General features: G+C 47.1%; 2 protein-coding genes across 2 annotated transcripts; both read left to right on the forward strand.

The window, feature by feature from the left end:
* The first annotated feature begins 4039 nt into the window (after positions 1-4039).
* LOC136146961 (mast cell protease 1A-like) lies at positions 4040-5993 on the forward strand. The gene is made up of 5 exons (XM_065906060.1): positions 4040-4094; positions 4289-4436; positions 4932-5064; positions 5255-5512; positions 5832-5993. Exons 1-5 carry the CDS (start codon positions 4040-4042, stop codon positions 5991-5993), a joined length of 756 nt encoding a protein of 251 aa, XP_065762132.1.
* Positions 5994-7692: 1699 nt separating this feature from the next.
* Positions 7693-11318, forward strand: LOC136146962 (granzyme H-like). Its single transcript, XM_065906061.1, has 6 exons — positions 7693-7717; positions 8410-8504; positions 9514-9674; positions 10198-10333; positions 10536-10793; positions 11175-11318. Exons 1-6 carry the CDS (start codon positions 7693-7695, stop codon positions 11316-11318), a joined length of 819 nt encoding a protein of 272 aa, XP_065762133.1.
* Positions 11319-16622: the final 5304 nt, after the last annotated feature.

Below are 16622 nucleotides of genomic sequence, written 5' to 3' on the forward strand. Positions count from 1 at the left end.
TTTTGCTCTCTTCCCTTGTGATTTGATGACTATCCTTAGTGTTACATTTGGATTCTTTCCTCTTTTTTTCTGTGTGTGTATCTAGTATAGATTCTTGGTGTGTGATAACCTTCAGGCTTATATATATCAATATATACACATCAGTATTCTGTAACTGTAATTATTTTCAATTGCTGGCCTCTTAAGTTTAACACATCCTTACAACTCTGCACTTTTATCCCTCTCATTGTTCATTTTTTTGACATTGTATTTCATGGCTTTTTATTTCAGGTATTCGTTAACTGCCTATTGTGGATATAGATGAGTTTACTACTTTCATCTTTGACTTTCCTACTAGCTTTATAAGTGCTTGATAGCTACCCTGAAGGACGTTGTTCAGCTGCTCCGTCATGTCCAGCTCTGGGACTTCACGGGCTGCAGCATGCCAAGCTTCCCTGTCCATCACTCTCTCCCAGACACATATACCTTCATTTTTCCTTACCAATGAGACTTTTTCTTTGATAATTTTCATACTTCTAGTTGTGGTCTTTTCTTTTTCATTTAGGGAAGACTATATAACATTTCTTATAAGGCTGTCTTTGTGTTGCTGAACTCCTAGCTTTTGCTTGTTGTAAAACTTTAGCTTTCTCCTTCAAATATAGCCTGCCCAGTGGAGTACCCTTGGTTATAAGATTTTTTTTCCTTTCAACACTAGAAATATATCGGGCCACTCCCTTCTGGCTTGTAAATTTTCTGTTGAAAAGTCTGCTGGTAGCTGCTCGTTCCCCTAAACATAACCTTTTGCTTTTCCTTTACTGATTTTAATGTTCATATTAATGTAAAATTAATATTTAATTTTTGCCATTTTAATTACAGTGTCTTACTGTGGTCATCTTTGTGTTTATCCTGTTTGGGACTGTCTGTGTTTCCTGGACCTGGACATTTCTTTCTTTTCCTGTGTTAGGGAAGTTTTCAGCTATTATGTCTTCAAACATGGTCTCTAATGCTTTTCATCACTCTTCTCCTTCTGGGACTCCTATACTGTGAGTATCAGTATCCTTGATATTATCTCAGAGTTCTCTTAAACTGTCCTCATTAAAAATATTCTTTTTCTCTCTCTCTTTTCTTTCTGTTCAGGTTGAGAGATTTCTGCTGCTCTCTCTTCTATTTTGCTGATCCACTCCACTGTATGATCTACTCTACTATTGATTCCTTCTAGTGTATTTTAAATTTCAGTTATTGTATTCTTCACTACTGCTTGGTTCTTCTTTAGATTTTCTAACTCTTTGTTTTTATATAGATCACTCTTTGATTGTGATATATGTTCCAATAATTTTTTTCCAAGTTATTGTCTGTATTTTGGTTTTGCTTATGCTTGATTTTTGAGATATAAACTTCAAAAAACTGTATTTTACATATCACAATTTATTTATCAATCTCTTCTTTTAATGTTTCTGTGTTTAGAGTCATTGCTAGACCTCTAATTTTATGAAGGGATTTGGCCACATTTATTTATTACTATGGCTTTTATTCATACATTTTGTCTCATATTTGCACTTACTCAAGTGGTTTATATGATGCACGGCTAAATTATTGCTCCGATATCACTTATTAAAAAGTACTACTTTTCCCCAGTGATTTTTTCTTAAATGTCACCTTAGTGTAAACTACATTTTCATGTTTGCTTGGGAATGTTTCTGGATTGTCTATTCTTTTTCTTTTGTCTGTCTGTCTCATCATGCATGGGCAACACACTGTTTTCAGAAAATACATCTTACAGGATGTTTTTTAATATCTGACTAATCATTCCTTCATGTTATTTTCCAAATAACTTTTAGACATTAGCTAGAACTTCCTAACACTAGGATAAAAAAAAAAATTTTTTTTTAATTGGAATCACGTTATTATATTAACATTGGGATAATCAGTGCCTTTTTGATGTGGTTCTACCCCATTTGAGAACTAAGACTGTCTTTCTATTTGTAAAGTCTGTTTATATATATTTTCAGGAATCCTTTAACATTCTGCTCAAATAGTGTTTCACAATTCTGGTTATGTTTTTCCCAAGCTCTTTATGTTTTTTGTTGCTGCTGTGCCAGATTATCTTTTCAAATGTATCTTCAAACTGGTTGTTGTTCATATATGTGAAGGCTATGGATTTCCTTTTACTTTTGAAGTCATCTCAGGCTTATGGAAAAATAGCGATTATAATACAAAAAACTTTTATTTTCCTGAGCCATTTGAGAGTAAAGTTACTGACATGGTGTTCCATCAGTTCCAAAAACTTTAGAGTGCAATTTCTACAAACAAGGGACTGCTTATGCGACCACAATTCAACCATCAAATCCAGGAAATTAACATTGATGCCACCAATACCATCTAATATTCAGACAGTAAGAAATCGGGGCACTTGCTTTAATATGTTTAATTATTTGATTAATCTGCACAGAGATTTATAAAACAGGTCTCTTCTCATCTTCTCCAGGGGCATCCCCTGCTCTCCCCACCCAGGCCCTGGTGATCCATGTCAAGCAGCCACTTCAAAGCAAAGCCCACCTCGCCCTATCTGTCCTGCTCTGACACATCCCACCAGATGCCCTTTTCTGTTGGAGTCCCTGAATCCTCCTTAAGCTCCTTTACCACCTACTGGTCAACCCTTGTGTAAACACCCTCCTCACAGCCCGTGGATGCTCACTCCCTACGTAGCAGTAGTACTAACAGTCACTCAGTTGTGTCTGAGTCTCTGTGACCCCAGGCACTGTAGCCCGCCAGGCTCCCCGTCCATGGGATTCTCCAGGCAGGAATATTGGAGTGGGTTGCCATGCCCTTCTGCATTCCCTATGGAAGGCAACATCCCTCACCTCACTTGTATTCTGATATCTCATCCAGGTCGTCCAGTGCGGGGTGTCCAAGCCATGTGGGATGAAGACACCCCTTGGTTCACTGTCATTCTCTTGCCAGAATCACTATTGACCATGCGATTTGTTTCTGCTTTTCAGGAGACTTGGGATCAAGATGTTTAGAAACAATAATTTTTTTTATTCCATGATTTCCCCCATTTTCATGATGGGGACATGACTGCCATTGCCTGTTTCCATCCCACAGGCTCTTCTTACGTTGCTGCAACAAAGGAGGTCTAGGGCCCTCCTTTTTTAACCTGGGTGAGGGGAGCTCTTGATTGCTTTAAGCAGTGGAATATGATAGAATAGGTGTCATATGATATCAAAATCTAGGTAATGAAAAACCACAGCTTCTAGATGGCTCAGTTTTTAGGAGATGCTCACTCTGGGAAAACCAACTGCTGTGTTATGAGTGAGCCAAGGAATCCCATGAAGTGAGACTACTTGAGGGGCTCTTGTGGAGAAAAACCAATGTGCCGAGTGGATAACCAGCACCAACCACTGGGCATGCGTGAGCAATCCTGCAAGTGATTTAGCCTCCAGGTTTCGAGCAGCCTTGAAGCCAGGGTGAGTAGAGGGATGCCATCCACACTGTACCCGGACCAAAATACAGATGGGTAAAGCAATGTTGCTGTTATTTTAAACCACTGAGTCCTTTAGTAAGTGGAATAAGTCCTCTTCAGCATCACTTTCACAACATTATGTCTATTCCACACTGTGGATCTTGCCTTATAGTCTGATCATGATGGTTTATCTACTCTACATGAAGCAAGGAATCTCATCTCCAATATTTCTCACATTCTTGCTGAAAAAGAGGTCTCAATACACAATCACCCTGGTGATCTCAAATGAACCACATGAAGACTTTCTTTGATCTCTCATCATGAGGCCCAGGTTTCTGGGGCTCAGGCATCTGAGGGCTTAAGGACTGGCTGATGCAACCACCGCCCCACCCCCCCGAACCCCCACCCAGTGGATGAAAACTTACCAGAGGCTTTATTTAAATTCAAATTCACAGTCCACTCTGACTCCAAAAAAGTGGTTTGAGGCTTTCAGAGAAGGTTCACATGATAAGACCAGAGTAAGGGAGGGGACAACTCAGTGTTAAAAGACCAGAAGGAAGCAGCAGCTGCTCAGAGCTGGGCAGTCTTCCTGGAGAGATGGTCCTGTTCTTGCTCCTGGTGGCCCTTCTTCTGTCCCCTACTGGGGAGGCAGGTGAGTGATGGTCCCACCCTCAGAGGCCCAGTCCCACCCCACATGGACAGACCTGCTCAGACACTACACTCATGCACAGCCTGGGCCTGGTCCATCTAGAAAAATTTCTGAACTCAGGGAAACCGTGATCCCATGTCCCCTCTTCAAACTTTGGCTCCATGAGCACAGCGGGCAGGCTGGAATCTTTCTTTCAGGGAAGATCATCGGGGGCCATGAGGCCAAGCCACACTCCCGCCCCTACATGGCATTTCTTCGGTTCAAGATTTCAGGGAAATCTCACATATGTGGGGGTTTCCTTGTGCGTGAGGACTTCGTGCTGACAGCAGCTCACTGCCTGGGAAGGTGAGGAGCAGGGCCTGGGCCTCCATGCCACTGTTGAGCCTCCCAGGGAACCCTCTTAGAGCTGCAGACCCGTGCACCCAGGTAACAGAGGAAGCGATTCAGAGGACAGGTGCGCACTGGGGAGAGAGGGACAAGTCAAGGCCAGTCACGCATGGAGGGAAGGGACAAGCCAACCTGGAACATAAGGAAACCAAGGTTGTGGCCTGGAGCCCACAGTGCAAATGTGAGAAATTCCTGTCTTCCTTGGAGACAGTCTAGCTTGTGCAGGACTGAACACCCTCCATGGACTCCAGGAACTGCCACCCTGCCCAGGCTGCCAGGGAGCAGACAGTTTAGAGATGCTCAGCCCCAGGGCCCGTCACCTAGAATTTCGCCACACCCTCCCCCTGCCCCGCCCCAAGCTTTGCCCTGTCCCAAGTTGAGCTCTTTCCTCCTGGCTCCTGGGTGTTTTCCTGTGACACCCCCCCACCCCCACCACCTCTGCTCTCTCTGCAGCTCAATTGACGTCACCCTGGGGGCCCACAACATCAAGGAACGAGAGAGGACCCAGGAGGTCATCCCCGTGAGAACAGCCTTCCCGCACCCACACTATAATATGACTGGGGTCAACGACATCATGTTACTGCAGGTGGGACATGTGGCTGCACTGACTCCCGGACACTTCCTTCCTGGGTCCTGCATCCCTCATGACCTGATTCCATATCCTCCTCCTGTATGACCCCTTCTGTGATCCCAGGCCTGTGAAGAAGGCAACCCCACGACTGTGCTGCAGTCTCTGTGGGCCATCAGTAGGTAAGACTGCCTTTCCTCTGCTTCAGCTCATGAAGAAGGCAAAAGTGACCACTGCTGTGAGCCCCATCAGTCTGCCCAGGGACAGGGATACGGTGAATCCAGGGATGCTATGCAGTGTGGCTGGCTGGGGGCGTCTTGGCTTGGATATGTCCCACCCACAGAAACTACAGGAGGTAGAGCTTGAAGTCCAAAGGGCCAAGAAATGCACCTCTCGCTACAAATATTACAGAACCACCACCCAGATATGTGCAGGGGACGCAAGAGAGAAAAAGAGTTCCTTTCGGGTGAGATTCCCAGTACTATCCATGCAAAGCCTTGGTCTTTGGGTCCGGGGCCATGGGAACAAGCTCTGTCCTATGTCCCCAGCCTGTCCTCCTGTCCTGTCTCTGTCTGGTGTTCCTGGGGGATGGACATTGCCTCAAAGTCCCACATGGGCAGAGGCTTCCTGTGGGAGGAGGCAGATTGTCAGGGCCAGACTGAAACCTCAGGACCAACAAGAGCCTTATATCAGCCAGGGCCCCTAACAGAGACCACCCAACCCAGGGTGGCAGGGAGAACAGACCTGAAGACGGTGAGCTCAGTCCTTGCCCTCTCTGCCCACAGGGTGACTCCGGGGGCCCGCTCGTGTGTAACGGTGTGGCCCAGGGCATTGTGTCCTATGGAAAAGAGGATGGGACACCTCCAAGGGTCTTCACCAGAATCTCAAGCTTTCTGCCTTGGATCCAAAAAACAATGAAACAGTACGAACTTCAGGGACCAGACTGAGGTTTCTCCAAGGACTGATCTGTCCATCTTCCCTGCGATGGAGGCACTGGGCAAAGTGGTTAGAAGCTAGGCTGCCTGAAACTTAATAAACTTCCATCTCTGGAGCAGAAATCAAGGATTCCTCCTTTACTTACCTAAACACATTCATTCAGCACCTGCCGTGTCTGACCTGTTTATAGTTCTGATCTGTTACTGGCTTCTGCCTTCAAGACACCACCCTGTTCCAACTCTGGAATAAAAACTCCTGCTGCACTGACAGCCAGCTCCCTCCAGTCACATGCCCCCAGGGCCAGCTGCCCTCCAGGCTGCCCGTGAGCTCCATCAGAGAAGGAGACCCCTCTCAGGAACACACGACCCTCTTCTTGACAACCCTCGTGTCTCATCCACATGCCTTCTTCCTCGTCCACACCTACTCACCCCCCGCCCCCGCCCCCATCCCAGTGCCCTTGGGGAAAACAAGAGGATCCAGATTTGGAAGGAGGGCCACATGAGGTTGAGGGTTGAAGCAGGGGGACACTTGTCCACCCTAACAGAAATGGGGGAGTTTACAAAGGTGTAGCTCATCCCATGCAGTGTTCCCTCCCTGCATCAGGCAGGCAGAGCTCAGAAGCCTGAGAAAGTTTCAGGAGGCCCTCAGTATTCCTAGGCCCAGCTTGAGTGCCTGTCACAGCCCTGCCTTGGAGTCCTGGGCCCAGGGCTCTGTGCAGCCTCCGGTGTCCTGAGGGCACATCCTCCTTCAGCCCCAGGTGACCTTCAGGGAGCTCTTCCACCTTGGGCTGAGCCAGCGGCTCCCCACCTTCATCATTCCCAAGTGTGTTTGTGTATAAATATATTTATCCCAAAGGAAACTCACTATAAAGAAAATCATTGGTTTCAAGGTATCTGAAAGTTTCAAAGAGTATCTATAGCCTATAGTTATTGGATACGTTTTCCTGTATTATTTTTTTTTTATAAATTGCTGAAGTTTTGATACAAGGTTAAGAAAAGCAACCTTAGTTTTAAGACATGCAGCTTAGAGAGGGTTTAAGAGAAGTGATTTGTTGAACATTTGAATTCAGAGTAAGCTTCAAAATGCACAATGTGTTCTGGTAGAAAGTAACACATACTCATCAAAAGATATTCCTCATAAATGGAACATATTCAAAATGGTGCAAGTGTGCTAAGTTACTACAGCTGTGTCCGATTCTTTGTAACCCTATGGACTGTTGCCCTCCAGGCTCATTCATCACAGAAAGACAACTAAATACAGAACATATGGGTAAGAAAAGTAAACGAAGCACAGTTTCACCACCCTAAGGTTATCATTAATGCTTAAGCATATTTCCTTCCACTGTTTTTCTATTTATTCATAAGATGCTCTTGCTTCAACTCACATGGGATTGGGTTGTTTAGAGCTCCTCATGCCATCCTTTCCATTTCTCTTTCTTCTGTCCTCATACTGGTGAGAGTGTTGAGGTCATCTCCATGCTTAGGATGGCCTGGCCCAGAGACATCTGAGACGTGCCTCTCTGGACTCTGGACAGGGAATACTTAGTGGGGAGTAAGTATCAGATGACTGGCATCTGTTTCCCCTTCACCACTCACCACTCACCAGCATTTCTGGAGAGGAAGCACCTCCTGACTCACAAACACCCTGATTTGGGTGGGACAGCCTGCATCTCAACTTGAGGGGTGCTGGAAACCTCAGCACAACCCAATCATGTCCCTCATTGCCGAAGGACCCAGTGACGGTTTTTTTCTGGTTCAGTGAGTATCAAGTTCAGGACTTTCGTTCAGAATTTTGGGATAAGAAAGGCTCTCTTTTTTATAGAATACTTATATTTAAACAGGAGATTCTAAATTCCCCAAAAATGTGAGGCTAGAACCCTGGCAAAATAGGAGATGGGGTTGATATTTGGGGTACTTGGATGAGTCCAGGTCTCTCTGCTCCTAAAGCAAGTCCAGTCTCTGCCTTACATTCGGCCCAAGTAGAGCCCCACGCCATAGTCCTCAACAACGTGCTCTCTACTCACAGATTCTAGGTCTCCTCCGGCCCCTGAGCTTCTCAAGTACAGGAGCCATGTCTCTGTTATCCCTACAGCTCACCTATCGGGTGATTCTTCATGCTTTCCTCAGAATCAAAGGAGACCCAAGAGGGGAGAAATGAAGACACTCTTGCTTCAGTCACTGAGGGCCTCTGGGGACCCAGCTCCTCCCCTGGCTGCACCCCAGCCTCCACTTTCTTGTTCTTCCTCTTGCTTTGTGACTCAGCAGTGGGAGTGCAAGTGTGGTGACTGTCATTCTCACCTACCCCACAGCAGAGAACATGGGCACACATGGCGTGCACACACTCAGCTGGGGTGATGCACAGCTCTGGGAGGTCTGTGGGGGCTCTGAGCCTCCCCTCCTTCCTTCCTCTATGCTTTGTGTCTGGAAGGAAGAAACCCCAGCAGCTCTGACTGGGCAGACCTTCTGAAAGATGCAGCCACTCCTGTTCTGATGGCCTTTCTTCTGTCTCCTGGGCTGGGACAGGTGAGTGACCATCCCCATTCCTGACAGGGTCGCCCATCTCACTAAGCCTCCCGCAGTCCTGGCCTTTCTGCTCAGATTCATTGCTGAACCAGCCCCCATCCCAACTGAGACTACAAGTTCAATGCTGTGTAGACATTCAGCAAGGATGATGGTAGGAAGCAAGCTTTCATTAAAAGCTTTGTAGCGCTCAGCCTCTCTCTCACCACCGGTAAAGTGGGTTGTGCTTTTGGTGGAGGATGTGAAGCTACAAAATACAAGTAATAAAATTCCTCACTCCAGCCAGGAAAGGACAACTCAGACCAACCATCCACAGTACAGGAGTTGTCAGTGGACCCAGCTTAAGAACCAGAGAAACTTGTCCGTTTCCCCCACCCTTCACTCCTGGCCAGAGAGGAGCCCAGGGTGTGATTGGTCAGAAATGGCTAGATGACAGCACCCAAAGCTCTCTCGGTGCCGTTACTCTTCCCCAGGCCACAAGCAGTTCATTTTCTACTCCACGGTCTTTGGCAGGATCCTCCCCCATCCCTGTGGTCTCAAATCCCACCAGTACCATCACCACCAAACCTCAGCCAAAAGCTAATTGGAGGGCATTCACGCGTGCAGTCAACAGATGTTTAGTGAGATCCTGGGATGCATTATGCCCTAGGACATGAGGATTTTAGAACACCCAACTCCATAATCTCATAGGTGGATTACTAGAAAATAGCACCAATCAGGATGTTAGCAGAGGCTCAGAGGGTCCAGGAGACTCCATGAGAATGAGGGCTCATCAGGGGGTCTCATCCATGATCTTCTGGGCTCCACCCTCTGGAAGGCAGTCTCGGGCCCCTCCATATGTTTGTGGGAATCAGGGCGCGGAGAACAATACTGAGGTTTGGGGTTCAGAAAAGGTTATCCCACTGCAGTGAGACCCCGGGGGACTCTCCTCTAGTGTCTGTTGGGCACCTTGACTGCCACCTTCCCAAACCTCCCTTCTAACCATAGCCTCTCACATCTCCCCATCTTTCAGCCTTTTCTTTCAGAGGAGATCACTGGGTGCCACGAGGCCAAGCCCCACTCCCACCCCTACATGGCTTTCATTCAGTTTCTGGGTGAGAAAAGTTGGAAGAGGTGTGGCGGTGTCCTCACACAAAAGGACTTTGTTCTGACGGCTGCTCACTGCGGAGGGAGGTGAGGGCAGTAGCCAGCCAGCCTTTCTGATGCCTGGACAGGGAACCGTCCTCTCCCCAGGAGCTGAGCCCAGGGGGACCCCTCCTTCACCCCAGGATCCTGGGAATCAGGACAAGAGCTCATCAAACAAGCCATCTTATGAGCAGGACTAGGGTGATGAAAGGCTGAGAAACAGGACAGGTAAGTTTTTTGGTCAGTGGGTCGGAGGTGAGAACAAGAGACAGGGTTGAGAACAGTTGACCCATAATGGTCAAATAAAGCATCAGAGAAGGATCAGAGCGTGCAGTGAGAGACAAAAACAAACTCAGAGTCACTTCACAGTATTGCTGAGAAAGCTCCCGGGAGCCCTGCCCTCAGGTCACCGAGAAGCACAGGGCCCAGGGTCACTCAGCCCCAGGACCCTCTGTCACCTCAATTCCCCCTCAGCTGCTGGCCTGCCTGGTGTCAGCTGCCTGTCACAGCTCCTGGGCTGTATCTCCGGTGACCCCATGATCCCCACACCCCTGCTCTACCCTCTGTGCAGCTCAATGAGCGTCACCCTGGGGGTCCACAACATCAAACAGCAGGAGAGGACCCAGCAGGTCATCCAGGTGAGGAGAGCCATCCGCCACCCAGACTATAATCCTAAGACCTTCTCCAACGACATCATGCTACTGCAGGCAAGGAAAACTCCCCACTGGCCCTGCCCTCCTGAGATCAGATCATTGCCCTCCCAGGAGCTACTGCCCCTTTCCTCCTTCCCATCCTGGCCGCCTGAGCAGTCTCAGGGGGAGAGATGAGAGATGGGGTCCATGCAGCCTCATCATGGCATCCAGGCCAGAGGACCACCGGCTGAGCCGGACTCTTGTCTCTTCCCACCAGCTGGAGAGAAAGGCCAAGCAGACGTCAGCTGTGAAGCCCCTTAGTCTGCCCAGGGCCACGGCCCGGGTGAGGCCAGGACAGGTGTGCAGTCTGGCCGGCTGGGGCCAGGTGGCCCTGGGCGCCCCAGTCACCTCCCTGCAGGAGGCAGAGCTGACGGTGCAGGAGGATCGGGTGTTTGAAACACTCTACCCCAGCCACTACAGCCGGGCCACCCAGATTTGTGTCGGGGACCCAAGGAAGGTGAAGACCGGCTTCGAGGTCAGTTTTCCCGCATCTAAGCACACAGACCCGGGAGGTATGCATAGGGCAGAGGCTGTATCTTCATCGTCAGCTGAGAGTTTTGGCAGCCTGGTCCTTGAATCCAATGTTTTGCTTTTTTTTCCCTGAGTGGGTCAGGAAGCATCAGTCATTCCACAGCTGTCTTATCACCAGAGTTTCCAGGAGAAAATTGACAGAAAGGTAGACTTGAGTCCAGCTGCTAAGAACAGTCAGAGTCAGGCTGGAGCCCCAGGACCGGGAGGTGACCAGGCCTCCCTGGGCCTGGGTCTTCCCCACGGCCCCTGACTGAGGCCACCCAGCTGGGCGGCAGGGAAGACAGAACCCCAAGGCGGCCTGCTCAGCCCTTCTCTCTGCCCACAGGGGGACTCCGGTGGACCCCTCGTGTGTAAAATAGTGGTCCATGGTACTTTCTCCTATGGAATGATGAATGGGATACCTCCAGGAGTCTTCACCCAGGTCTCACACTTCCTGAGCTGGATAAAGAGAGCAATGATGCACTTCTAACAGCAGCTTGAGACTGACCTTTGTCTGCACTGACCATTGTCCTGGGCCAGCAGCAAGAATCCCATAGGGATTGGCAGTGGGATCACAGGGCCACAATAAATGGGATCTCTAAAGCGATGGGGACTGAATTCCTATTTATTCATGGAAACACCTCAGTACATAACCACGCTGCTCCAAGACACCCTCTGCTGTCAGTTCTGGGTTTTACTTCCTCCTTCCTCCCTTGCCCTCTGCTGCTGTTAAATCACTAAGTCATGTCCACTCTTTGCGACCCCATGGACTGTGGCTGCCAGGTTCCTCTGTCCATGGGATTTTCCAGGCACAAACACTGGAGTGGGTTGCCATTTCCATCTCCAGGGGATCTTCCAGACCCAGAAATCAAATCCCTGTCTCTTGCGTCTCCTGTTTGGCAGGCAAATTCTTTCCCACTAAGCCACCCTGGTCCTTGCTCCTCCCTAAATCCCATGATGTCTGTATAGAATCTCATTGTTTCCTCAATGAGAAGTCATTGAGAAAATGATTTGGTGCTTAGCCAAAGCAAGAAAATCTCTTTGGTGCTTACCTTCCACCAGGGATGAATCTAAAGGGCAATTCATTAAAAAGGACAAACTCTCCTCCATAATGGTCCTCTCTGGGTGTTAGAAATTTCTTACCTTCTCTAAGCCAAGCACTGTCACCAACCCCTCAACAATTTAGCAAAGCACAGGTCAGAGGAAGGAGAATAACTCCAGGGACCCAGCAGGGCAGGGGCCATCCATGGGCACTCGGGTTCCTGTTTCCAGGGCGTCTCTCTCTCCTGTGAGGGCGGGCTCCTTCCACACCGGGACTCCCTAGAGCTTAGGAGGCTGAGTGCCTGTCACAGCCCTGTCTTGGAGTCCTGGGCCCAGGGCTCTGTGCAGCCTCTGGTGTCCTGAGGGTACATCCTCCTTCAGCCCCAAGTAACCTTGAGGGAGCTCTTCCACCTTGGGCTGAGCCAGCCTCTCCCACCTCCATCATACTTACATGTGTGTATATTTATCTCTAAAGGAAAGTCATTGTTAAATTTTTTTCGATTCAAGGTATCCTAATATTTCAAAGTTGCCCCATACCTAATAGCTTATTGAATAATTTTTTCTCTTCTATTTTTCAATAATCTCTGAATTTCATGTAAGAATCTATTCAGGAAAGTAATTTCATTTTTAAAACATGCAGCTTAGAGATGACTGGGCTAAAGAGAAGTGGTTTGCTGGAAGTTTGCATGGTGAGTGAAATTCGACCATGGCAAAATGTATTTTGCATGTAAAAGCAACACAGATAATCATATGAAGATAGCTAAATACAGTACATCTAAGTAAGAAATTGAAAATTGCCTATTATTTCACTACACGCAGATCATCATCATCAATGGTTAAGCCTGTATCCTTCTGCTCTGTTTATTTGTAAGATGCTCTTGCCAGAATTCACTGGGGACTGGCTTGTTTAGAACTCCTCATGTGATCTTTTCCATTCCTCTTTCTTCTTTCTCATACTGGTAACAGTGGTGGAATCATTTGCACGTGTTCAGGATGGCCTGGCCCAGAGACATCAGAGATGTGATTCTCTACTCTGGACAGAGAATATTAGTGGGGAGTAATTATTAGGATGATCAGCATCACTTATCTCATCACTACACACCACTAACCACCATTTTTTGAGAGGAAGGCCCTCCCCCTCACAGGAACCCTGAGTTGGATGGGACAGCCCCCAACTCAGCTCAATGGGTGCTGGATACCTCAGCACAGCCAAGCCAGTCAGGTCACTGAATGCTGAAGGACCCGGTGATGGTGGTTTTGGTCCAATGAGTATCAAGTCCAAGACTTTAGTTCAACACTGTGGGATAAGAAAATTTCTGTCACAAAATATTTAAATTTGAAGAGCTGATTGTAAACACCACAACAATGTGAGGCTGGAACCCTGGCAAGATAGGAAATGGGGTCGCTGTTTGGTTCACTTTGGTGAGTTCAGGTCTATCTGCTCCCAAACCAAGTTCAGCCGCTTCCTCACCCTTGGCAACAAGCAGACCCCTCATCATACTCCTCACCACTTGTCCTCTAGCCACCTATTCTAGGCCTTCCTCTGCCTCCTCTCGGCTTCACAGGGGCAGCAGCCAAATCTCTCATATCCCTGGACCTCCCTTACTGAGTAATTATTCATTATATTATCAGAATCATAAAAGTATCAAGCATGGAGAAATGGAGATTCAATTACTGAGGGGCTCCTGGGGATCCAGCTGCTCTTGGTGTGATAGGGAAGAATTTTGGTATTCTGTTCATTAGTCACTAGTGGTATATTGCCTATAACATTAATTATACATGATAGCACACCTCTGGGAACACTGGCTCCCAGGTAATAAGCATTAAGCTAAAATACCTTTGCTTAGCTCAGAGGAAACAAGCCCACTGATGAAAGACTGCAGGACAGAAGAAATTAACAACCGTCCTGAGGCTGATGGGAACCAGGAAATGTTTGAGTTTACTCCGTTCTCTTCTAGTATAAAAGTGACCTGAATACTAACTCAGGTTAGGTGGTTCTTTGAAACATGAGTCCACCATTTTCTTGATCTGATATCTTTCTGAATAAAGTTGCTATTCCTTCTTTCAACAACTCATCTCATGGTTTATTGGCCTGTTGTTTGGGAAATAGTAAAAGCTGGGACTAGGTAACACTGGCTGCACCACAGGCATCACTTTCTAATTCCTTCTGCTGAGTCTTTGTGTGTGAGTGTGGTGACGGTGTCATTCTCTCCCAATCCAGGGCAGAGAAGGTGGACATCTGTAGCATGCTGACACCTGGCTGGGGGGAGCACACCTCTGGGGGGTCTGTTGGGGCACTGAGCCTCTCCTCCTTCCTTCCCATGTGCTTTTGTCTGGAAGGAAGAAACCCCAGCAGCTGTAACTTGGACAGATCTTCTGGAAGATGCAGCTACTCCTGCTCATGATGGCCTTTCTTCTGCCTCCTGGGCAGGGACCAAGGAGTGACCGCCCATTCCTAAGAGTGTAGCCCATCTCACTAAACATCCCGAGTCCCGACCCCTCTGTGCAGCTCTAAATTCTGAACCAGGTCCCATCCCAACGAAGAACACAAGTTTGATGCCACATAGACACTCAGCAAGCAGAGGTGGCAGGCAAGCTGGAAGACTGTCACTAAGATCTTTCATGGGTCTCAACCTCTCTCTCACCACCAGAAAAATGGGTTGTGCATTTGGTAGAGGATGTGAAGCTACAAAACACAAGTAAGTAAAATCCCTCACAGCAGCCAGGAAAACAACTCAGACAAACCAACCACAATACGGGAATTGTCAGTGGACCCAGCTTATACACCAGCGCCTTCCACCCCTCACTCCTGTCCAGGATAGGAGGCAGGTGTAAGACTGATCGAAGGTGCTAGATGACAGCCCCCGGAGCTCTCCAGGTGTCTTGGTTCTTTCCCAGGCCCCGAGCAGCTCACTTTCTGTCCCACCTCCCCCATCTCTCAGGCCCTAGGTCTGCCACTGTCTGTGGCAGAGCCCTCCACCCACCCCTGTGACCTGAAATCCCAACAGTACTATCCCCAACAACCTCAGCTAACAAAAGGCCACTAGCGCAGCCAAAGAACATCTTCTGAGATCCTGCATGCGTGATGCCCTAGGACATGAGGATTTTAGAAAACTCACCTCTATAATTTCCTCATGCAAGCTCACACTAATTTCACAATATTCCTGAGCAAGCTCCCAGAAGCCCTGCACTCATGTCATTGAAAAGCACAAGACAGTGTCACGCCCCCAGGGCTGTCTGTCACCCCAGTGTCCCCTCAGCTGCAGCCCTGCCCTGAGGTCGCCGCCCGTCCCGGCTCCTGGGCCGCATCTCCTGTGACCCCACGCTCCTCACACCCCTGCTCTGCTCTCTGCAGCTCAGTCAGCGTCACCCTGGGGCCACAGCATCAAGGAGCAGGAGAGGGTGCCGCAGGGCCAAGTGATTTTTTCCATGGAGAAAGATGTGTCCTTACAGACATCATAGAGACATTTGTTTTCCTAAGCACCACTTATTTAGGAGGAAAAAAATAGTCTCTCACCACTCTGCCATAAAACCATCATAAACCAAGTGCTCTATATTTGTGTGGAATGTCTCAATGTGTGCAGGGTCTCTATCTTGTCATCGATGTCTCTATGGCCCCATCAATACCACACTATCTTCACTACTATGACTTCATTTGTTAAAGCAAGAGCTCCCATCTTATTCTCAACCTTTAAGCCTGTCTTCTCCAATGTTGGCTACTGGTTTTCCACATCTAATTAGAACCAATAAAGTTCTGTGAAATACTTCCTGAGTGCAATGAATCTATAAATCACATTTTGGAGAATGAATACCTTAAAAATACTGTCTCTTCCAAACATGAATGTGCAATATCTTTACGATCCATACTTAGTTATTTGACCATTTCCATGATTTTAATGTTTTTTTCAAATTTCATTTTCTAACCTATTAATGTATAGATAAAGATATGATTAATGTTTGAGTTGATTTTGTGCCCAGAAAATTTGACAATTATTAATTGTAACAATTGATCTGCAGGTTCCTGGCTATTCTTGTTGTATATTATATCTTGAATATTCACAGTTTTATTTCCTCTTTCCCTCTCTTATACATTTTACTTCTACTGCCTGCTTAACTGTAGTGGCTAAAATCTCTAGTATATTATTGAAGAGAAATGATGATTATGGTTATCTCTGTGACCTTGTATTGTTTGTCTCTCGAATGAAAACATCGAAAATTGGATCATTAACTATATTGATTTGTGTGGGATTTTTGCAGGGATCATTTATCACAATGAAGACCCTCATTTCTGCTCCTATTTTGTAAAGAAATTTTTTAGATGAAGGATAGTGAGTTTTAGTAGATGCTTTTTCCCCCTTCGGTTGAATCATCATATGGTGTTTCTTCTTTCACCAGTCAATGTGTTGTGTTATAGCAGTTGTGTTTTGAATGACAGCCACTCATCCTCAGAAAAACCCAAATTAGAAATGCTCTAATACTTTTGCTTATGGACTGACTGGATTACATCTATACTTGAATAACATTAACCTGTAAAGTTTTCCTCCAAAATTGTCATCACTGGGGTTGTCATCTAGACTTTACTAGCCTCATAAGGGAGATGGGTAGCATCTACTTGCCAATAGAAAATGTATATCATTCTTTAAATTGTTTTCAAAGATTTCCAGGGAATTCTTGTGAGCTTATGGCTGTCTTTGATGGACTATTTTTGAAAAGGGAATCAATTCATGTAATGTTTTTAGGAAAATTCAAACTT

The sequence above is a fragment of the Muntiacus reevesi genome, chromosome 15, assembly GCF_963930625.1.
Source record: "Muntiacus reevesi chromosome 15, mMunRee1.1, whole genome shotgun sequence".
NCBI classification, from domain to species: domain Eukaryota; kingdom Metazoa; phylum Chordata; class Mammalia; order Artiodactyla; family Cervidae; genus Muntiacus; species Muntiacus reevesi.